General features: G+C 44.8%; 1 protein-coding gene across 1 annotated transcript in view; it reads left to right on the top strand.

The window, feature by feature from the left end:
- The window catches only part of LOC122258622 (alpha-1-inhibitor 3-like), a 23,845-nt gene extending 9,892 nt beyond the window's left edge, over positions 1 to 13,953 (top strand). The window contains exons 11-27 of the mRNA XM_086545179.1: positions 168 to 342; positions 707 to 880; positions 1,226 to 1,293; positions 5,329 to 5,374; positions 5,624 to 5,741; positions 9,313 to 9,541; positions 9,670 to 9,893; positions 10,174 to 10,256; positions 10,391 to 10,512; positions 10,684 to 10,834; positions 10,984 to 11,117; positions 11,361 to 11,468; positions 11,582 to 11,849; positions 11,978 to 12,129; positions 12,240 to 12,452; positions 12,658 to 13,059; positions 13,711 to 13,953. Coding sequence (XP_086401305.1) covers positions 168 to 342; positions 707 to 880; positions 1,226 to 1,293; positions 5,329 to 5,374; positions 5,624 to 5,741; positions 9,313 to 9,541; positions 9,670 to 9,893; positions 10,174 to 10,256; positions 10,391 to 10,512; positions 10,684 to 10,834; positions 10,984 to 11,117; positions 11,361 to 11,468; positions 11,582 to 11,849; positions 11,978 to 12,129; positions 12,240 to 12,452; positions 12,658 to 13,059; positions 13,711 to 13,746 — 2,703 coding nt within the window. The 3' untranslated portion in view covers positions 13,747 to 13,953. The remainder of the gene's footprint in view (positions 1 to 167; positions 343 to 706; positions 881 to 1,225; positions 1,294 to 5,328; positions 5,375 to 5,623; positions 5,742 to 9,312; positions 9,542 to 9,669; positions 9,894 to 10,173; positions 10,257 to 10,390; positions 10,513 to 10,683; positions 10,835 to 10,983; positions 11,118 to 11,360; positions 11,469 to 11,581; positions 11,850 to 11,977; positions 12,130 to 12,239; positions 12,453 to 12,657; positions 13,060 to 13,710) is intronic.
- Positions 13,954 to 14,906: the final 953 nt, after the last annotated feature.

Below are 14,906 nucleotides of genomic sequence, written 5' to 3'. Positions count from 1 at the left end.
TGAGAGAGCGAGAGATAGAGGAGAGAGAGATTGAGTTAGAGAGAGAGAGAGGAGAGATTAAAAACAATCTCTACATGTACGTTCGTATTGTTGCTTATGTACATCAACGTTTCCAATAAAAGTGATAGAACTCAGTAATGGACAAACGAACCGCCCTTTCCTACCAGGTCTTGGTCTGGTACACGCGAGACGATGGCGAGGTGGTGTCCGACGCGAGAGAACTGGAGGTGGACAAGTGTCTGCCCTACGCCAGCGCCCTCAGCTGGTCAGCCGCGCAGGGAGAGCCTGGCGGCGAGACGAAGCTGACACTGGTCGCCGAGCCCAACGCCGTCTGCTCTTTGGGTTCGTTTTGTCTCTGACTCTTGGGGTAGAGCAGCTCTGGTCGTCATGAAATGGCTCTTGCGAATGCATTGCTTGCAAAGCCAATGGCTAGGATGAAAGGGATATGATGGTGGATAAGGATTATTGTTTCAGGGAGAATCTCTGATGCTCTTTTCATGTTCTCCTTTCATAGGAACGTTATTTCATTATTGCTATTTTATGTGTTTGAACATTTCGTTAGGAGAAGCAATATTCAAATGTCGTCCTCACTCCTGTTAGTTCAAAGTCAAATCAAGAACCAAATGCATTTGGTAGTCCTTCCTAAGTCCAACGAAGGCTAACACCTCAACGCTTTTCCTCCCCAACTGAATCTTTTCCAAAACAGGCGTTGTCGACAAGAGCACAGAGTTAGCGTCCCGTGAGGCTGACCCGCTGACCCTGGATACCCTTTTCGACTACGTGGCTGGCTATGAGCTTGAAAAATACGGTTCACAGGTGGATGACCAGAAATACTGCGAGGCAAAGGCTTTGGCTGCAAAGAAGGAAAATTCACCTGAAGGTTTTTTGAAATGTCTTTTTGATTGAAATTATGTTTGGTTGCTTGCTCTTCAAAGCGTTCATTATGAAAATTTATTCTCATCTTTGTGTGTTATTGTTATTACTGAAAGCTTCGACTTCACTGAATTTTATTTTCATCATGATGGCAATTGTTCGCATTAAATCTTATGAAAAGAAAGAAAGAAAGAAAATATATATGTAGCCATGCACTAACACGTTTAAAGGACTGTTTTTAGTAGATTAATTTGCAGTATGTGGCCAAGGATGTGTGATCCTTTCCATCTTACTGCAACTTGAAATTTTTAGTTAGAGTCTTTGCACTGATTAAACTGATTTTTTTTTCCAGATGGCATGATAGCTATGTATTATGTCTATTACCAAACATATTACGCTGATGCCATCCGAATGTTCTCCGTAAGTATTTAGGTATCATATTCTCTATCTCTCTATTTGTTTATCTATCTTTCAGTTTCTCATCCACATGTTCTCTCTCTATCTATCTCTTTCTATCTCTCTCTCTCTTTCTTTCTCGATTCATCAATATACCTGTCTATCTGTGTGTGTCTATATATATATATATATATATATATATATATATATATGTGTGTGTGTGTGTGTGTGTGTGTGTGTGTGTGTGTGTGTGTGCATGTATATGTATATATATATATATATATATATATATATATATATATATATATATATATATATATATATAATTTTATAATCATGTGTGTTTGTGTGTGTGTGTATTATTCATCTATGTATATATATATATATATATCTAGACCAGTCAGATATATATATATATATATATATATATATATATGTACATATATATACTGATATGTATATTTATACATACATACACACACACACAAATATATATATATATATATATATATATATATATGTATATGTATATATATATATTTTTTTGTCTTGTAGTGTAATGGTTAGTAGCTGGGATTCTCACTCTGAGGACCCAAGTTCGAGTCAAGGTCAGGGAAATTTAAAATTTATACTTCTATACCAAAATGCATAACTGCTTCTACCATCTTTTTCATATATGTGTATATATATATATATATATATATATAATATATATATATATATATAGTATATATATGTATATATTGCATGTATGTGTGTGTATATATATATATATATATATACATGTATATATATGTATATACATATACATATATATACATAAATATATACATGTATACATATATATACATATATATGCCTATATATATCTATATATACCTATATATACATATATATATATAATATATATTATACATGTATACATATTATATATATATATATATATATTATATATATTTATATATATATATAATATATAAACACACACACACGCCACACAGCACACACACGACACACGAGATTAACACACACACGTCACAATCCATACATAGTATAAGACACACATACACACAGACACACACACTACACACTACACTCCACACACACGACACCACACACACACACACACACAAACACAATACTCACACGACACACACCCAGACACCCACACTCACCCACAAACACACACACACACGACAAACACGACACACACGACACACACACACTCACCCACACACACACCCAGTACTCCCCACACACCCACACACCACACAACTCAAAAACACACACACTCACACACCTCACATACACACACACCCATGTACACCCAAACACACACATCACACACACAAAAACACACACAAAAACACACACACACTCACATGACACACCACACACCCACTCTCACACACACAGCACACGACACACACTACACACACACACACCACACACCACACACACACACACACACACACACACGACACAAGCCAGACAGAGATATATACACACATACACACGAGACACACACTCTCTAACTCACACACACACACACACACACACACACACACAATCACACACACGTTACACTCACACCACATCCCAAGAACACACCACACACACGCCACACACAGCTCACACAGCACACCACTCACACAACTCACACACACACCCACCCCTCCATGACCCACTCACACAAACACACACACACACACACACAAACAAACAAACAAACACACACCACACAGATATCCACCCTACCACAGACATCACCCACACAAAACACACACACACCACACACTCACACACACACTCACCTCACGACACACACACACACCCACACACCCAAACACAAAACACCCACACCCACACACACACACACACTCACACACTCACACACAACACACACGACACACACACAAACAGTGGAGATATATAGATGTAGATGATGGATATCGATATACACACACACACAAGACACACCACACACACACACACACATCCCCACACAATACACACTTCACACACACACACACACCACACTGACATACACACACTCTCAAACAACCCAACACACACCCCCGCCCCCCCGCCCCCCCCCCCACCCCCCCGCCCCCCCCCCCCCCCCCCCCCCCCCCCCCACGACACACACACTCACACACCACTCAACACACACACACACCACACACACCTACACCACAAACACATACACACCACACACACTCACACAACACACACACACACACACCCCCACACACGACACACCCACCCACACAGACACCACACTCTCATACACACACACCACACCACACCCACACACAAACTCAACCACACACACCACCACGAACTCACACATTACCACACACATACATACACACACAAACACACCACACACACCAAAACCCCCCCCCCCCCAACAACACACAGACACACACAACACACACATCACACACACAAACACACAGAACACTACACACCCACACCCATAGCACACAGCCATTCAAACATAGACACACAGAATCACACCACACACTCGTCAAACCAACTCCAGACCACACACAACCACTAACAACACGACACGACACACTCGAGACACACCACACACACTCAACACACTCACACACACACCCAACTACACAACACCCACACCACACAGCACACACATACACACACACAACACTACACACCACACACACACCTCACACACACACACACCTACACACACACCCCCACACAACACACACACAAATACACACACAAAACACACACACCACTACCACACATCTCATACCACACTCACCCACACACCACACACACGACACACACTCCACACTCAAACACTCACACAAACACGGACACACAACTCACCGACACACACACCCCCACACACCACACGACTCACACACTCAAACACACCACACACACACACCACAAACTACTCACACCCACAGGACACCCCACTCAGACACACATACCGACACACCACACACAACAACGACACTCCCACACACCACCACACACACGACCACCCCCAACACCCCACACACAACGCACACCCACACCTTTTCACACCCAAACACCCACACACTCACACACACACCGACACACACACACCCCCACACACACACACCATCATAGATATAGTTATATTAGAGATAGAGATATAGATATAGAGATAGTTAGAATATAGAGATTACACACACACTCACACACACACACACCACACACACACACCACACACACACACACACTACGACACACACACATATATATATATATTATATAGATGATAGTATACATAGATATAGATGATATATATATAGACCACACACATCACACACACACACACACACACACACACACGACACACACACACACACTCACACACACACTGACACACACACACACCATATACACCACACACAGACTCCCACACACACACCACACCATGCACACAACCACACACACACACACACACGACACAACACACACACACCACAGACCCCACACACGCCACACACACACCAACACACCATACATTCACACACACCCACACACCACACACACACCCACACACACCAACCCACACACACCAATACCCACACTCAAACACACATACACACACACACACACACACACACACACACACACTCACACACACACACACACACACACACCACCTACACCACACACACACACCCACACACCGACACACACACACCCCCACACACACACACATACACCCACACAAAACACACACACACACACCCAAACACACACACACACACACATACACACACACTACACACACCCCACACACACATAACAAGACAATACACACACACACCACGCACACACACACACCACACACAGCACACACGACAGACACCCACACTCACACACCAACACACACAACCACGACAGCACCACACCACGGACCACACCGAGCACACCCCTCACACACACACACACTCACACAACACACACCGACACAAACACACACACACACAAAAGATATTCTGAGACCAGAGAAGACACAAAAAACCCAACCCACAACCGCAGAAATACAACCAATCAACACATAGACCAAAACGTCCTCTGTTCACCAGTATGAAAACACCAACCTACCACTGTACCCCCGCCAATAGATCCGCCCTCCTCCCTCCCGCTCTATAATAGCCTAACTTCCCATGTAGCCGCCCATCAATCAGATGCATTCCACTCTGTAATCAACCACCAAGTATAAATAATTATTCATATACATTTTCTTTGTATTTTCCAGCGTGTACAATATATGCATATTCCATTATTTCGACATACATTATTAATGTATCTTTCCCATCCTTTTCCTCCATAGAAAGAGGTCACATTGCGCTAGATAGCTTCGATTACGAGTTTACCAGGAGAATGGAGTACTCCGGGTCCGTGAGAGAGAAATTCCCGGAGACTTGGTTGTGGGAGCTGGTCACGGTGCCGTAAGTCTTTCCTTGGTCGTGTTAGGCGTTACATATATAACTGCTAACACTAATAACAGCAATGATACTGATAATAATGTCAACATCATGATAACAGCGATGATAATGATGACAACGACAACAACAATAATAAGAGTAATTACAGCAACCCCCGATTCACGTTTCCTTCGCATGTTATCTTTACCATCATATGATGTGACGGCCAAATTCCCTCTTTAATCTATCATTTAGTTTATCTAAATATCTATGTCAGTCTGTCTATAACTATCTATTGATTACTTATCTATGCGTATATGTGTGTGAATGTTATCTATCTATCTATCTCTGTTTCTCCCTCTCTCTCTGTTTCTCCCTGCCTCTCTTCATTCACTCCTTATGTCCATATCTCTTTCTCCCTCCATATCTTCCGGTTCCTCTTTCCTTCATTTTCTCCCTTTCTCTCCTACTTTTCTTCCCTTTCTCCTTGTCGCTCTCCTTCTTTCTTCTTTCATCTTCCTTCCTTTCTCCTTGTCTCCCTCCTTCCCTCCCTTCTCCTTGTCTCTTTCCATCCCTCCCTTCTCCTTGTCTCTTTCCATCCCTCCCTTCTCCTTGTCTCTCTCCTTCCTTCCCTTCTCCTTGTCTCTCTCCTTCCCTCCCTTCTCCTTGTCTCTCTCCTTCCCTCCCTTCTCCATGTCTCTCTCCTTCCCTCCCTTCTCCTTGTCTCCCTCCTTCCCTCATTTCTCCTTATCTCCCTCCCTCTCTCCCTTCTCAATGTCTCTTTCTTTCCTTCCCTTCTCCCTTCCCTTCTCTCCCTTCTCCTTATCTCTCTCCTACCCCTCTTTCTACTTCTCTTTCTCCTTCCCTCTTTTTTTCCTTGCCTCTCTCCTTACTACCCTTCCCCTTATCTGTCTCCTTCCCTCATTTTTCTTTGTTTCTCTCCCTCCCTCCCTATTCCTTGTCTCTCTCCTTCCCTCCCTTCTCCTTATCTCTTTTCTTTCTTTGTTTCTCCTTGTCTCTCTCCTTCTCTCCCTTCTTGTCTTTCTCCTTGTCTCTTACCCTCCCTCACTCCCCCTTGTCTTTCTCCTTCCCTTCCTTCTCTTTGTCTCTCTCCTTCTCTCCCTTCTCCTTGTCTCTCTCCATTCCTCCCTTCCTCTTGTGTCTCTCCTTCCCTTCCTTCTCCTCTTTCTCCCTGTCTTTCTTCTTCCCTCCCTTCTCCTTGTCTCCTTCCTTCCCTCCCTTCTCATTGTCTCTCTCCATTCCTCCCTTCCTCTTGTCTCTCTCATTCCCTCACTTCTTGTCTCTCTCCTTCCCTCCCTTCTCCTTGTCTCTCTCCTTCCCTCCCTTCTCCTTGTCTCTCTCCTTCCCTCCCTTCTCCTTGTCTCTCTCCTTCCCTCCCTTCTCCTTGTCTCTCTCCTTCCCTCCCTTCTCCTTGTCTCTCTCCTTCTCTCCCTTCTCCTTGTCTGTCTCCTTCCCTCCCTTCTCATTGTCTCTCTCCATTCCTCCCTTCCTCTTGTCTCTCTCATTCCCTCCCTTCTCCTTGTCTCTCTCCTTCCCTCCCTTCTCCTTGTGTTCCTCTTTCCCTCCCTTCCCCTCGTCTCTCTACTTCCCTCCCTTCTCCTTGTCTCTCTCCTTCTCTCCCTTCTCCTTGTCTGTCTCCTTCCCTCCCTTCTCATTGTCTCTCTCCATTCCTCCCTTCCTCTTGTCTCTCTCATTCCCTCCCTTCTCCTTGTCTCTCTCCTTCCCTCCCTTCTCCTTGTCTCTCTCCTTCCTTCCCTTCTCCTTCTTTCTCTCCTTCCCTCCCTTCTCCTTGTCTCTCTCCTTCCCTCCCTTCTCCTTGTCTCTCTCCTTCCCTCCCTTCTCCTTCTTTCTCTCCTTCCCTCCCTTCTCCTTCTTTCTCTCCTTCCCTCCATTCTCATTGTCTCTCTCCATTCCTCCCTTCCTCTTGTCTCTCTCTTTCCATCCCTTCACCTTCTTTCTCTCCTTCCCTCCCTTCTCCTTGTCTCTCTCCATTCCTCCCTTCCTCTTGTCTCTCTCCTTCCCTCCCTTCTCCTTCTTTCTCTCCTTCCCTCCCTTCTCATTGTCTCTCTCCATTCCTCCCTTCCTCTTGTCTCTCTCCTTCCCTCCCTTCTCCTTGTCTCTCTCCTTCCCTCCCTTCTCCTTGTCTCTCTCCTTCCCTCCCTTCTCCTTCTTTCTCTCCTTCCCTCCCTTCTCCTTGTCTCTCTCCTTCCTTCCCTTCTCCTTGTCTCTCTCCTTCCCTCCCATCTCCTGGTCTCTCTCCTTCCCTCCCTTCTCCTTCTTTCTCTCCTTCCCTCCCTTCTCCTCGTCTCTCTCCTTCTCTCCCTTCTCCTTGTCTCTCTCCTTCCCTCCCTTCTCCTTGTCTCTCTCCTTCCTTCCCTTCTCCTTGTCTCTCTCCTTCCCTCCCTTCTCCTTGTCTCTCTCCTTCCTTCCCTTCTCCTTGTCTCTCTCCTTCCTTCCCTTCTCCTTGTCTCTCTCCTTCCCTCCCTTCTCCTTGTCTCTCTCCTTCCCTCCCTTCTCCTTGTCTCTCTCCTTCCTTCCCTTCTCCTTGTCTCTCTCCTTCCCTCCCTTCTCCTTGTCTCTCTCCTTCCTTCCCTTCTCCTCGTCTCTCTCCTTCCCTCCCTTCTCCTTGTCTCTCTCCTTCTCTCCCTTCTCCTTGTCTGTCTCCTTCCCTCCCTTCTCCTTGTCTCTCTCCTTCCCTCCCTTCTCCTTGTCTCTCTCCTTCCCTCCCTTCTCCTTGTCTCTCTCCTTCCTTCCCTTCTTGTCTTTTTCCTTGTCTCTCTCCTTCCCTCCCTTCTCCTTGTCTCTCTCCTTCCCTCCCTTCTCCTTGTCTCTCTCCTTCCCTCCCTTCTCCTTGTCTCTCTCCTTCCTTCCCTTCTTGTCTTTTTCCTTGTCTCTCTCCTTCCCTCCCTTCTCCTTGTCTGTCTCCTTCCCTCCCTTCTCCTTGTCTCTCTCCTTCCCTCCCTTCTCCTTGTCTGTCTCCTTCCCTCCCTTCTCCTTGTCTGTCTCCTTCCCTCCCTTCTCCTTGTCTGTCTCCTTCTCTCCCTTCTCCTTGTCTGTCTCCTTCCCTCCCTTCTCCTTGTCTCTCTCCTTCCCTCCCTTCTCCTTGTCTCTCTCCTTCCCTCCCTTCCCCTTGTCTCTCTCCTTCCCTCCCTTCCCCTTGTCTCTCTCCCTCCCTTCCTTCCCCTTGTATCTCTCCTTCCCTCCATTCTCCTTGTCTCTCTCCTTCCCTCCCTTCCCCTTGTCTCTCTCCTTCCCTCCCTTCTTGTCTCTCTCCTTCCCTCCCTTCTCCTTGTCTCTCTCCTTCCTTCCCTTCTTGTCTTTCTCCTTGTCTCTCTCCTTCCCTCCCTTCCCCTTGTCTCTCTCTTTCCCTCCCTTCTCCTTGTCTCTCTCCTTCCTTCCCTTCTTGTCTTTTTCCTTGTCTCTCTCCTTACCTCCCTTCTCCTTGTTTTTCTCCTTCCCTCCCTTCCCCTTGTCTCTCTCCTTCCCTCCCTTCTCCTGGTCTCTCTCCTTCCCTCCCTTCGTTCGCTTCTCCTGCCCTTCTGACTCTTAGAAAGTTGCCACCCTGCACCGACAGGTCAAGCGGAGTCGTCCAAAAGAATCTCCATCTCCCGGACACGATCACGGAGTGGGTCGGCAAGGCCTGGTGCGCCCATCCCCAAAAGGGCGTTGGACTCTCGGAACGGGCGTCCATCACCACCTTCACCCCCTTCTTCTTGGACTTGACACTCCCACCTTCTGTCAAGCGCGGGGAAGTTTTTCCTGTCAAGATTTCCATCTTTAACTACCTCGACCAGTCTTTGCCTGTAAGTCTGGCTCTTACTTTCACTACTTATTACTGAATTGCACATTGCAAAGGCTTTTGTTGACTTCACACGATCTCCCTCTGGCATGCTACGAAATGTAACGCTAAAACTCTTCCTTCTGTTTGCAGATTTCTATTACTTTGCACGAAAGTCCTGGGTATAGGATCATAGAGGACTCGACTGTGGAAGGACCAAGCAATCAGAGGAAGTCGTGTCTCGCAGGGAACGATAAGGAAGTTCACATAATCAAGATTGCAGCAAGGGAACTAGGAGTCGTTAACCTCACTTTGTCAGCCTTTGTGGACGGCTCGTACCCCGGGACATGCGACCCTGTAGATGGCGTTGAGAAGAGGTCAGGCTAGGGTTTTTTTTTCTTTAATCATCTTTTGGTAGCTTTGAAATATCTCTTAGAATATAATTAATATTTAAGAGAAAGTTTCTAAATATATCATTGAGATCTTGTACTACTATTGTTTATCTATTTTCCATAAAAAAGTAATTGTAAACTACTCCTTACTCTTCACATATTGAAGGAGCTAAACACGGTAGTCATATAATATGATTCCTCAAGTCTTATATAGTTTCTTAAATTCAGTCAGGGTAATAACACACTCCACATGTTCCTATTTCAGTGACGCCTTGATCAAACCCATAAAGGTTGAGGCTGAAGGCTTCCCGCAGGAGGAAACTTGGAGCAAGTACATTTGTGCCGAAGGTGAGATCATCACGATTCTTACAGCTGACAGTCTCACAAATGCTGTTCCGTCCGAAGGAACACAGTAGAGGCAACTCTGAAACACGAAAATCGATGCAACAAACACACACGATAGAGTTTCCACTTCATTGCAGACTTTAGCGAGGGCGAGGGCGCGCTGGAGACGTGGCAGATGGAGGTCCGGCCAAACGTCGTTCCGGGCTCGGATCGGGGCTGGGTCGCTGTAGGCGGCGACCTGCTTTCTCTCTCACTCGAGGTCATTTTCCCTCACCTTCTAGGATTTTTTTCTGCGAGAATATATATGCGCATTTTCATCGGCTTGTTATTGATATGAGATTTCTTCTTTCTCTGTAATAACGAGACGAATCTTAAATCAACGGGACCGGGGAAATATTTCATAATCAGAGTGCCTTCCACTTCCTTACAGAACCTAGGTTCTCTCATCCGTATGCCTTATGGCTGTGGAGAACAGAACATGGTCAACTTCGCTCCAAACATCTATATCCTTCAGTATCTTAAGGGCACCAACCAAGACACGCCAGAGATCACAGAGAGACTCATAAAGTACATGAAGGCAGGTTAGTCGGCCAGGAAGAAAAGTTATAAGAACTGCATTTCATAAAAGGATTCACCATTGTCTCACGATACGTAAGAAATGAAGATGAGATTTTGGGAAAATGTATTGCAATCCAGATCATTTTTTACCGAAATATTGAAAACCTTGTAGGCTACCAGAGGGAGCTCCTGTACCGCCATCGTAACGGGTCCTTCAGCGCCTTCGGTACTGCAGATGCCTCTGGTTCTACGTGGTTGACTGCCTTTGTTCTCAAGTCCTTCGCCGAGGCAGAGGAATTCATCTATGTAAGGAATGTCATGCTTATATACGGTCCTCTTCTTTGCCGCAGTGATCACTTCATTTGTCATTGTTTGTCTATATACGATATCTCCCACTTGTAAACACACGCACATGCGCTCACACAGCTTTATCATTAATTTCCGATATAATAATCCTGATTATGATCATAATCACCCTCATCATCATCACCATTACCATCACCACCGTTACCATCACAGTCATTCACTATTACACTATTTTGTCAATAGGTGGACGAGTCCAGTTTGAATGAAACCAGAACATGGTTGAGTTCAACCAATACCGACGAGAATGGTTGTGTGGTTCCTGTTGGGAAAGTATTCAGTAAAGCTCTCAAGGTATGGATTACTCTGGGCATATTTTCAAACGAAATATATTACTGAATTTGTACATTTTAGAAAAGACGATAAATAAGACGATGATGAATTAAGCATTGTAATTCCTTCCACAGGGCGGTTTGGCTGGCAAGCAATCTCGTGTGCCAATGACAGCATATGTAGTCATTTCTCTTCTCGAGTCTGGAGTTCCCATAGATGCTCCACTTGTTGCATATAGCATCAGGTGCATCTCGTCTGACTCCTCAAATGACCCCTACACCTTGGCTCTCAAGGCTTATGCTCTGGCTCTTGCCCAGGATTCTAGCTCACAACAAGTCTTACAGGAACTACTGGATTTGGCCGTGACAGAAGAAAACCTTATGCACTGGGATATGCCAAAAGGTACTTCTTACACACAGTCATATATCCTAAATCCCTGTAAACATGTATATATTAATCATCCAGTATAGATTACCCACAGCGCATCATTGGAGGCATCATCACAAAGCTGAATGTTTTACTTGTGGTAGATACGAGTAACGCACTGGCCGTGGAAACAGCGGGCTACGCCATATTGGCCATGATGGCCCAAAATCCCGAGGAGCATACACTGCAGGCGAGGAAAGTAGTCAAGTGGCTCACCACCAAGAGGAATGGCTATGGAGGTTTCTATTCCACTCAGGTTCGTAAACTGCTCACTCATATTTTCGTTTCACACAAAATGCCATTGATGTTTATCATTTTCTTAGCAACTATCTGGAAATAGACATAACGAGCTGAGTGGTTTGGCAGGACACCGTAGTGGCTCTGCAGGCCTTGTCGGTGTATGAAACCCTCACACGTAAGGGTCCTCTGGATGTGGCAGTTGCCGTCACAGCCACGGATCTCTCGCACTCCATCGCCGTCAATGAAGACAACAAACTCTTGCAGCAGTTGGTGACACTCCCAGCTGTCCCCACGCCGGTCGACATCAGTGTAAAGGGTCAAGGCTGCACTGTAGTTCAAGTACGTATTGCCAGCAATGGGAGGTAGATTTATTGTGTGTTTTTATGTTAGTCCAGCCATGAAAACAGCTCAAGTCAAATTGATGTGTGTGGCAATTATTATCGCCTTTGTTCTAACATCCTTGTGCAGTAATTGTGATGATATAACGAAAATAACAAGGACGGTGTCAGCAAGGACCTTACTGACACCGTCCTCACAACCCTAGGCCGTTCTTCGCTACAACATCATCAACCCAGACCCGACGGACTCCTTCGGCGTACGAGTCTCAGCCGCCCACGTGCCCGGCAAGGGCTGCGAGCGGATGAGCCTCGACGTGTGCGCTGAGTACCTCCTCCCCGACGGCGAGTCCAACATGGCGGTCATCGAGGTGGGCCTTGTGTCCGGCTACATCCCCGAGAAGAGCGACCTGAAGGCGGTCGTGGCAAGGGACTCGAAGGTCAAGCGCTACGACGTCGACGGCCCCAAGGTGTCCTTCTACATAGAGGAATTCTCGCACGAGGAGATCTGCGTGTCCTTCGACGCCATTCGCGAAGTGGAAGTGGAGCAGACGGCGCCGGCGTCCGTCCTCGTCTACGATTACTACCAGCCGGAGGCGTTCGCCATGGAGGTAGGAGACCGCGGTTCGGTTCGGTTCGCCTTCAGCTTTTTCTTTGCTCGTGTGTTTATTGTTAGCATCCATATCTTCCCTGCATTTATATATCATTATCATCATTATCCCTTTGATAACCTTATCAGTATTGTCGTCCACACCATTATCATAATGATGCTTTTGCATAATAATCATGATCATAGCCGTCGTCACTATCATTGTCATCATAACCATTATGATCATTATCATTATTTTATCATTAGCATTTTTATTGTTACCATAAGTATTATTATAAAAATGGTCCTCGTTGATGTTGTTGTTATGATTCTATTGCCATCGTCATCATCATTGTTCCTCTTAGTATTTTCATTTTCATTATCTTTATTATCATGATGATTATTGTCATTCGCATTACTAGCAATGTTGTTGCCTATAGCATCCTTTTTACTATCATTATTGATATTTCGTAAATAAAGAATGCAAAGTAAACAAGTTAAAAATAATGATCATGATGATTGCCGTTATAATAATCATGAAATTAATGTTTATGATAATGAAAGCAGAAATAGAAATACTCTCTATTAAGTCAGCGCAATTAACATCACATGTTCTGTAATAACCTAGAAAACCATTCGTCTAATACTGATGCGCTTTTGTCTTCCTTCACAGAGCTACTCACAGCCGCCCTTAGATGAATGCAGCTGATGAGAGGGACACGCAAAGGAGACAGGGAAAAACAACAGAAAAGATCCTATCCTTGCATGTTCTTATACATGTTTCCCTCCTTTTTACAACGTGATGTCTTTTGCGAATCAATTGGCAATGATGATTGGCAATATTTGCAATTTCGTTTTCCTTGATGTAAAACCTTTGTTATACCTTTGAATTGGGTGAATAGAAAGAAACTGTTAAGCTACAAGAGTTTTATTTAATGACATGACAATAATAATATTAATATCACGAAAAATGATATCGCAAATACGACATTAATTTCCCTTGCCGAAGCGTTGTCTGAGAATGAACATTCCCAAACTTCAAACATAAACATAATCTTATACGGACAATATCAGTGGCATTGATTAAGCATTCCATATGGACACATACAAACACACAACGGCACTCTATACTTCGGGACTATACAAGGATACAAAGCATACTACAAAATGCTCGATGGCAGATAAGGAGACAGGGCTGCTGTTTATATCAAAGACACAATTCCACGAAATAACGACAGTCCCTCGAAAAGACACAATCCCTCGCAAGACAATCCCACGAAAAGACACACTCCCATGAAGAGACACAATCCCACAAAAGACACAATCCCACGAAAGACACAATCCCACCAAAAGACATAATCCCGCAAAAGACACAAGTTCACGAAAAGATCTAATCACTCGCAAAGACAATCCCACGAGAAGACACAATCCCACCAAAATATGTATTCCCACGAGAAATTTCAATCCCACGAAAAAACACAACTTCACGAAAAGATACAATCTCACGAAAGACACAATCTCACAAACAGACTCAATCCCACGAATAGAGACAATCCCACGGAACATTGTAAATCTACGGGATTTATTTTCTACTAAGAATTCTTACCTAAGAAACCTTCATATAGATGACATTGAGCTAGATCTCTGCCACACATACAAGTATCTCAGGGTTAACTGTTAACGACACAGAACTCATTACGAACTTAAGAAAAGACTGGGAACGGTGAAGCCACTCAAGACTCTTGTTGGCAGAGAACATGGTATCAATGTTAACATTGCATGATTCTTGCATGAACATGAGAAAGGAACTCAACTTGCCATCTATTTACGAAATATTATGATACATTAATACTATATTTGGTGTCAAAG

Source organism: Penaeus japonicus, unplaced genomic scaffold (assembly GCF_977035675.1).
Source record: "Penaeus japonicus unplaced genomic scaffold, GWHDUDI00000001_assembly GWHDUDI00000001, whole genome shotgun sequence".
Lineage (NCBI taxonomy): Eukaryota > Metazoa > Arthropoda > Malacostraca > Decapoda > Penaeidae > Penaeus > Penaeus japonicus.
Note: the sequence above shows the minus strand (reverse complement) of the source record. Positions and strands in the feature narration are given on the sequence as shown.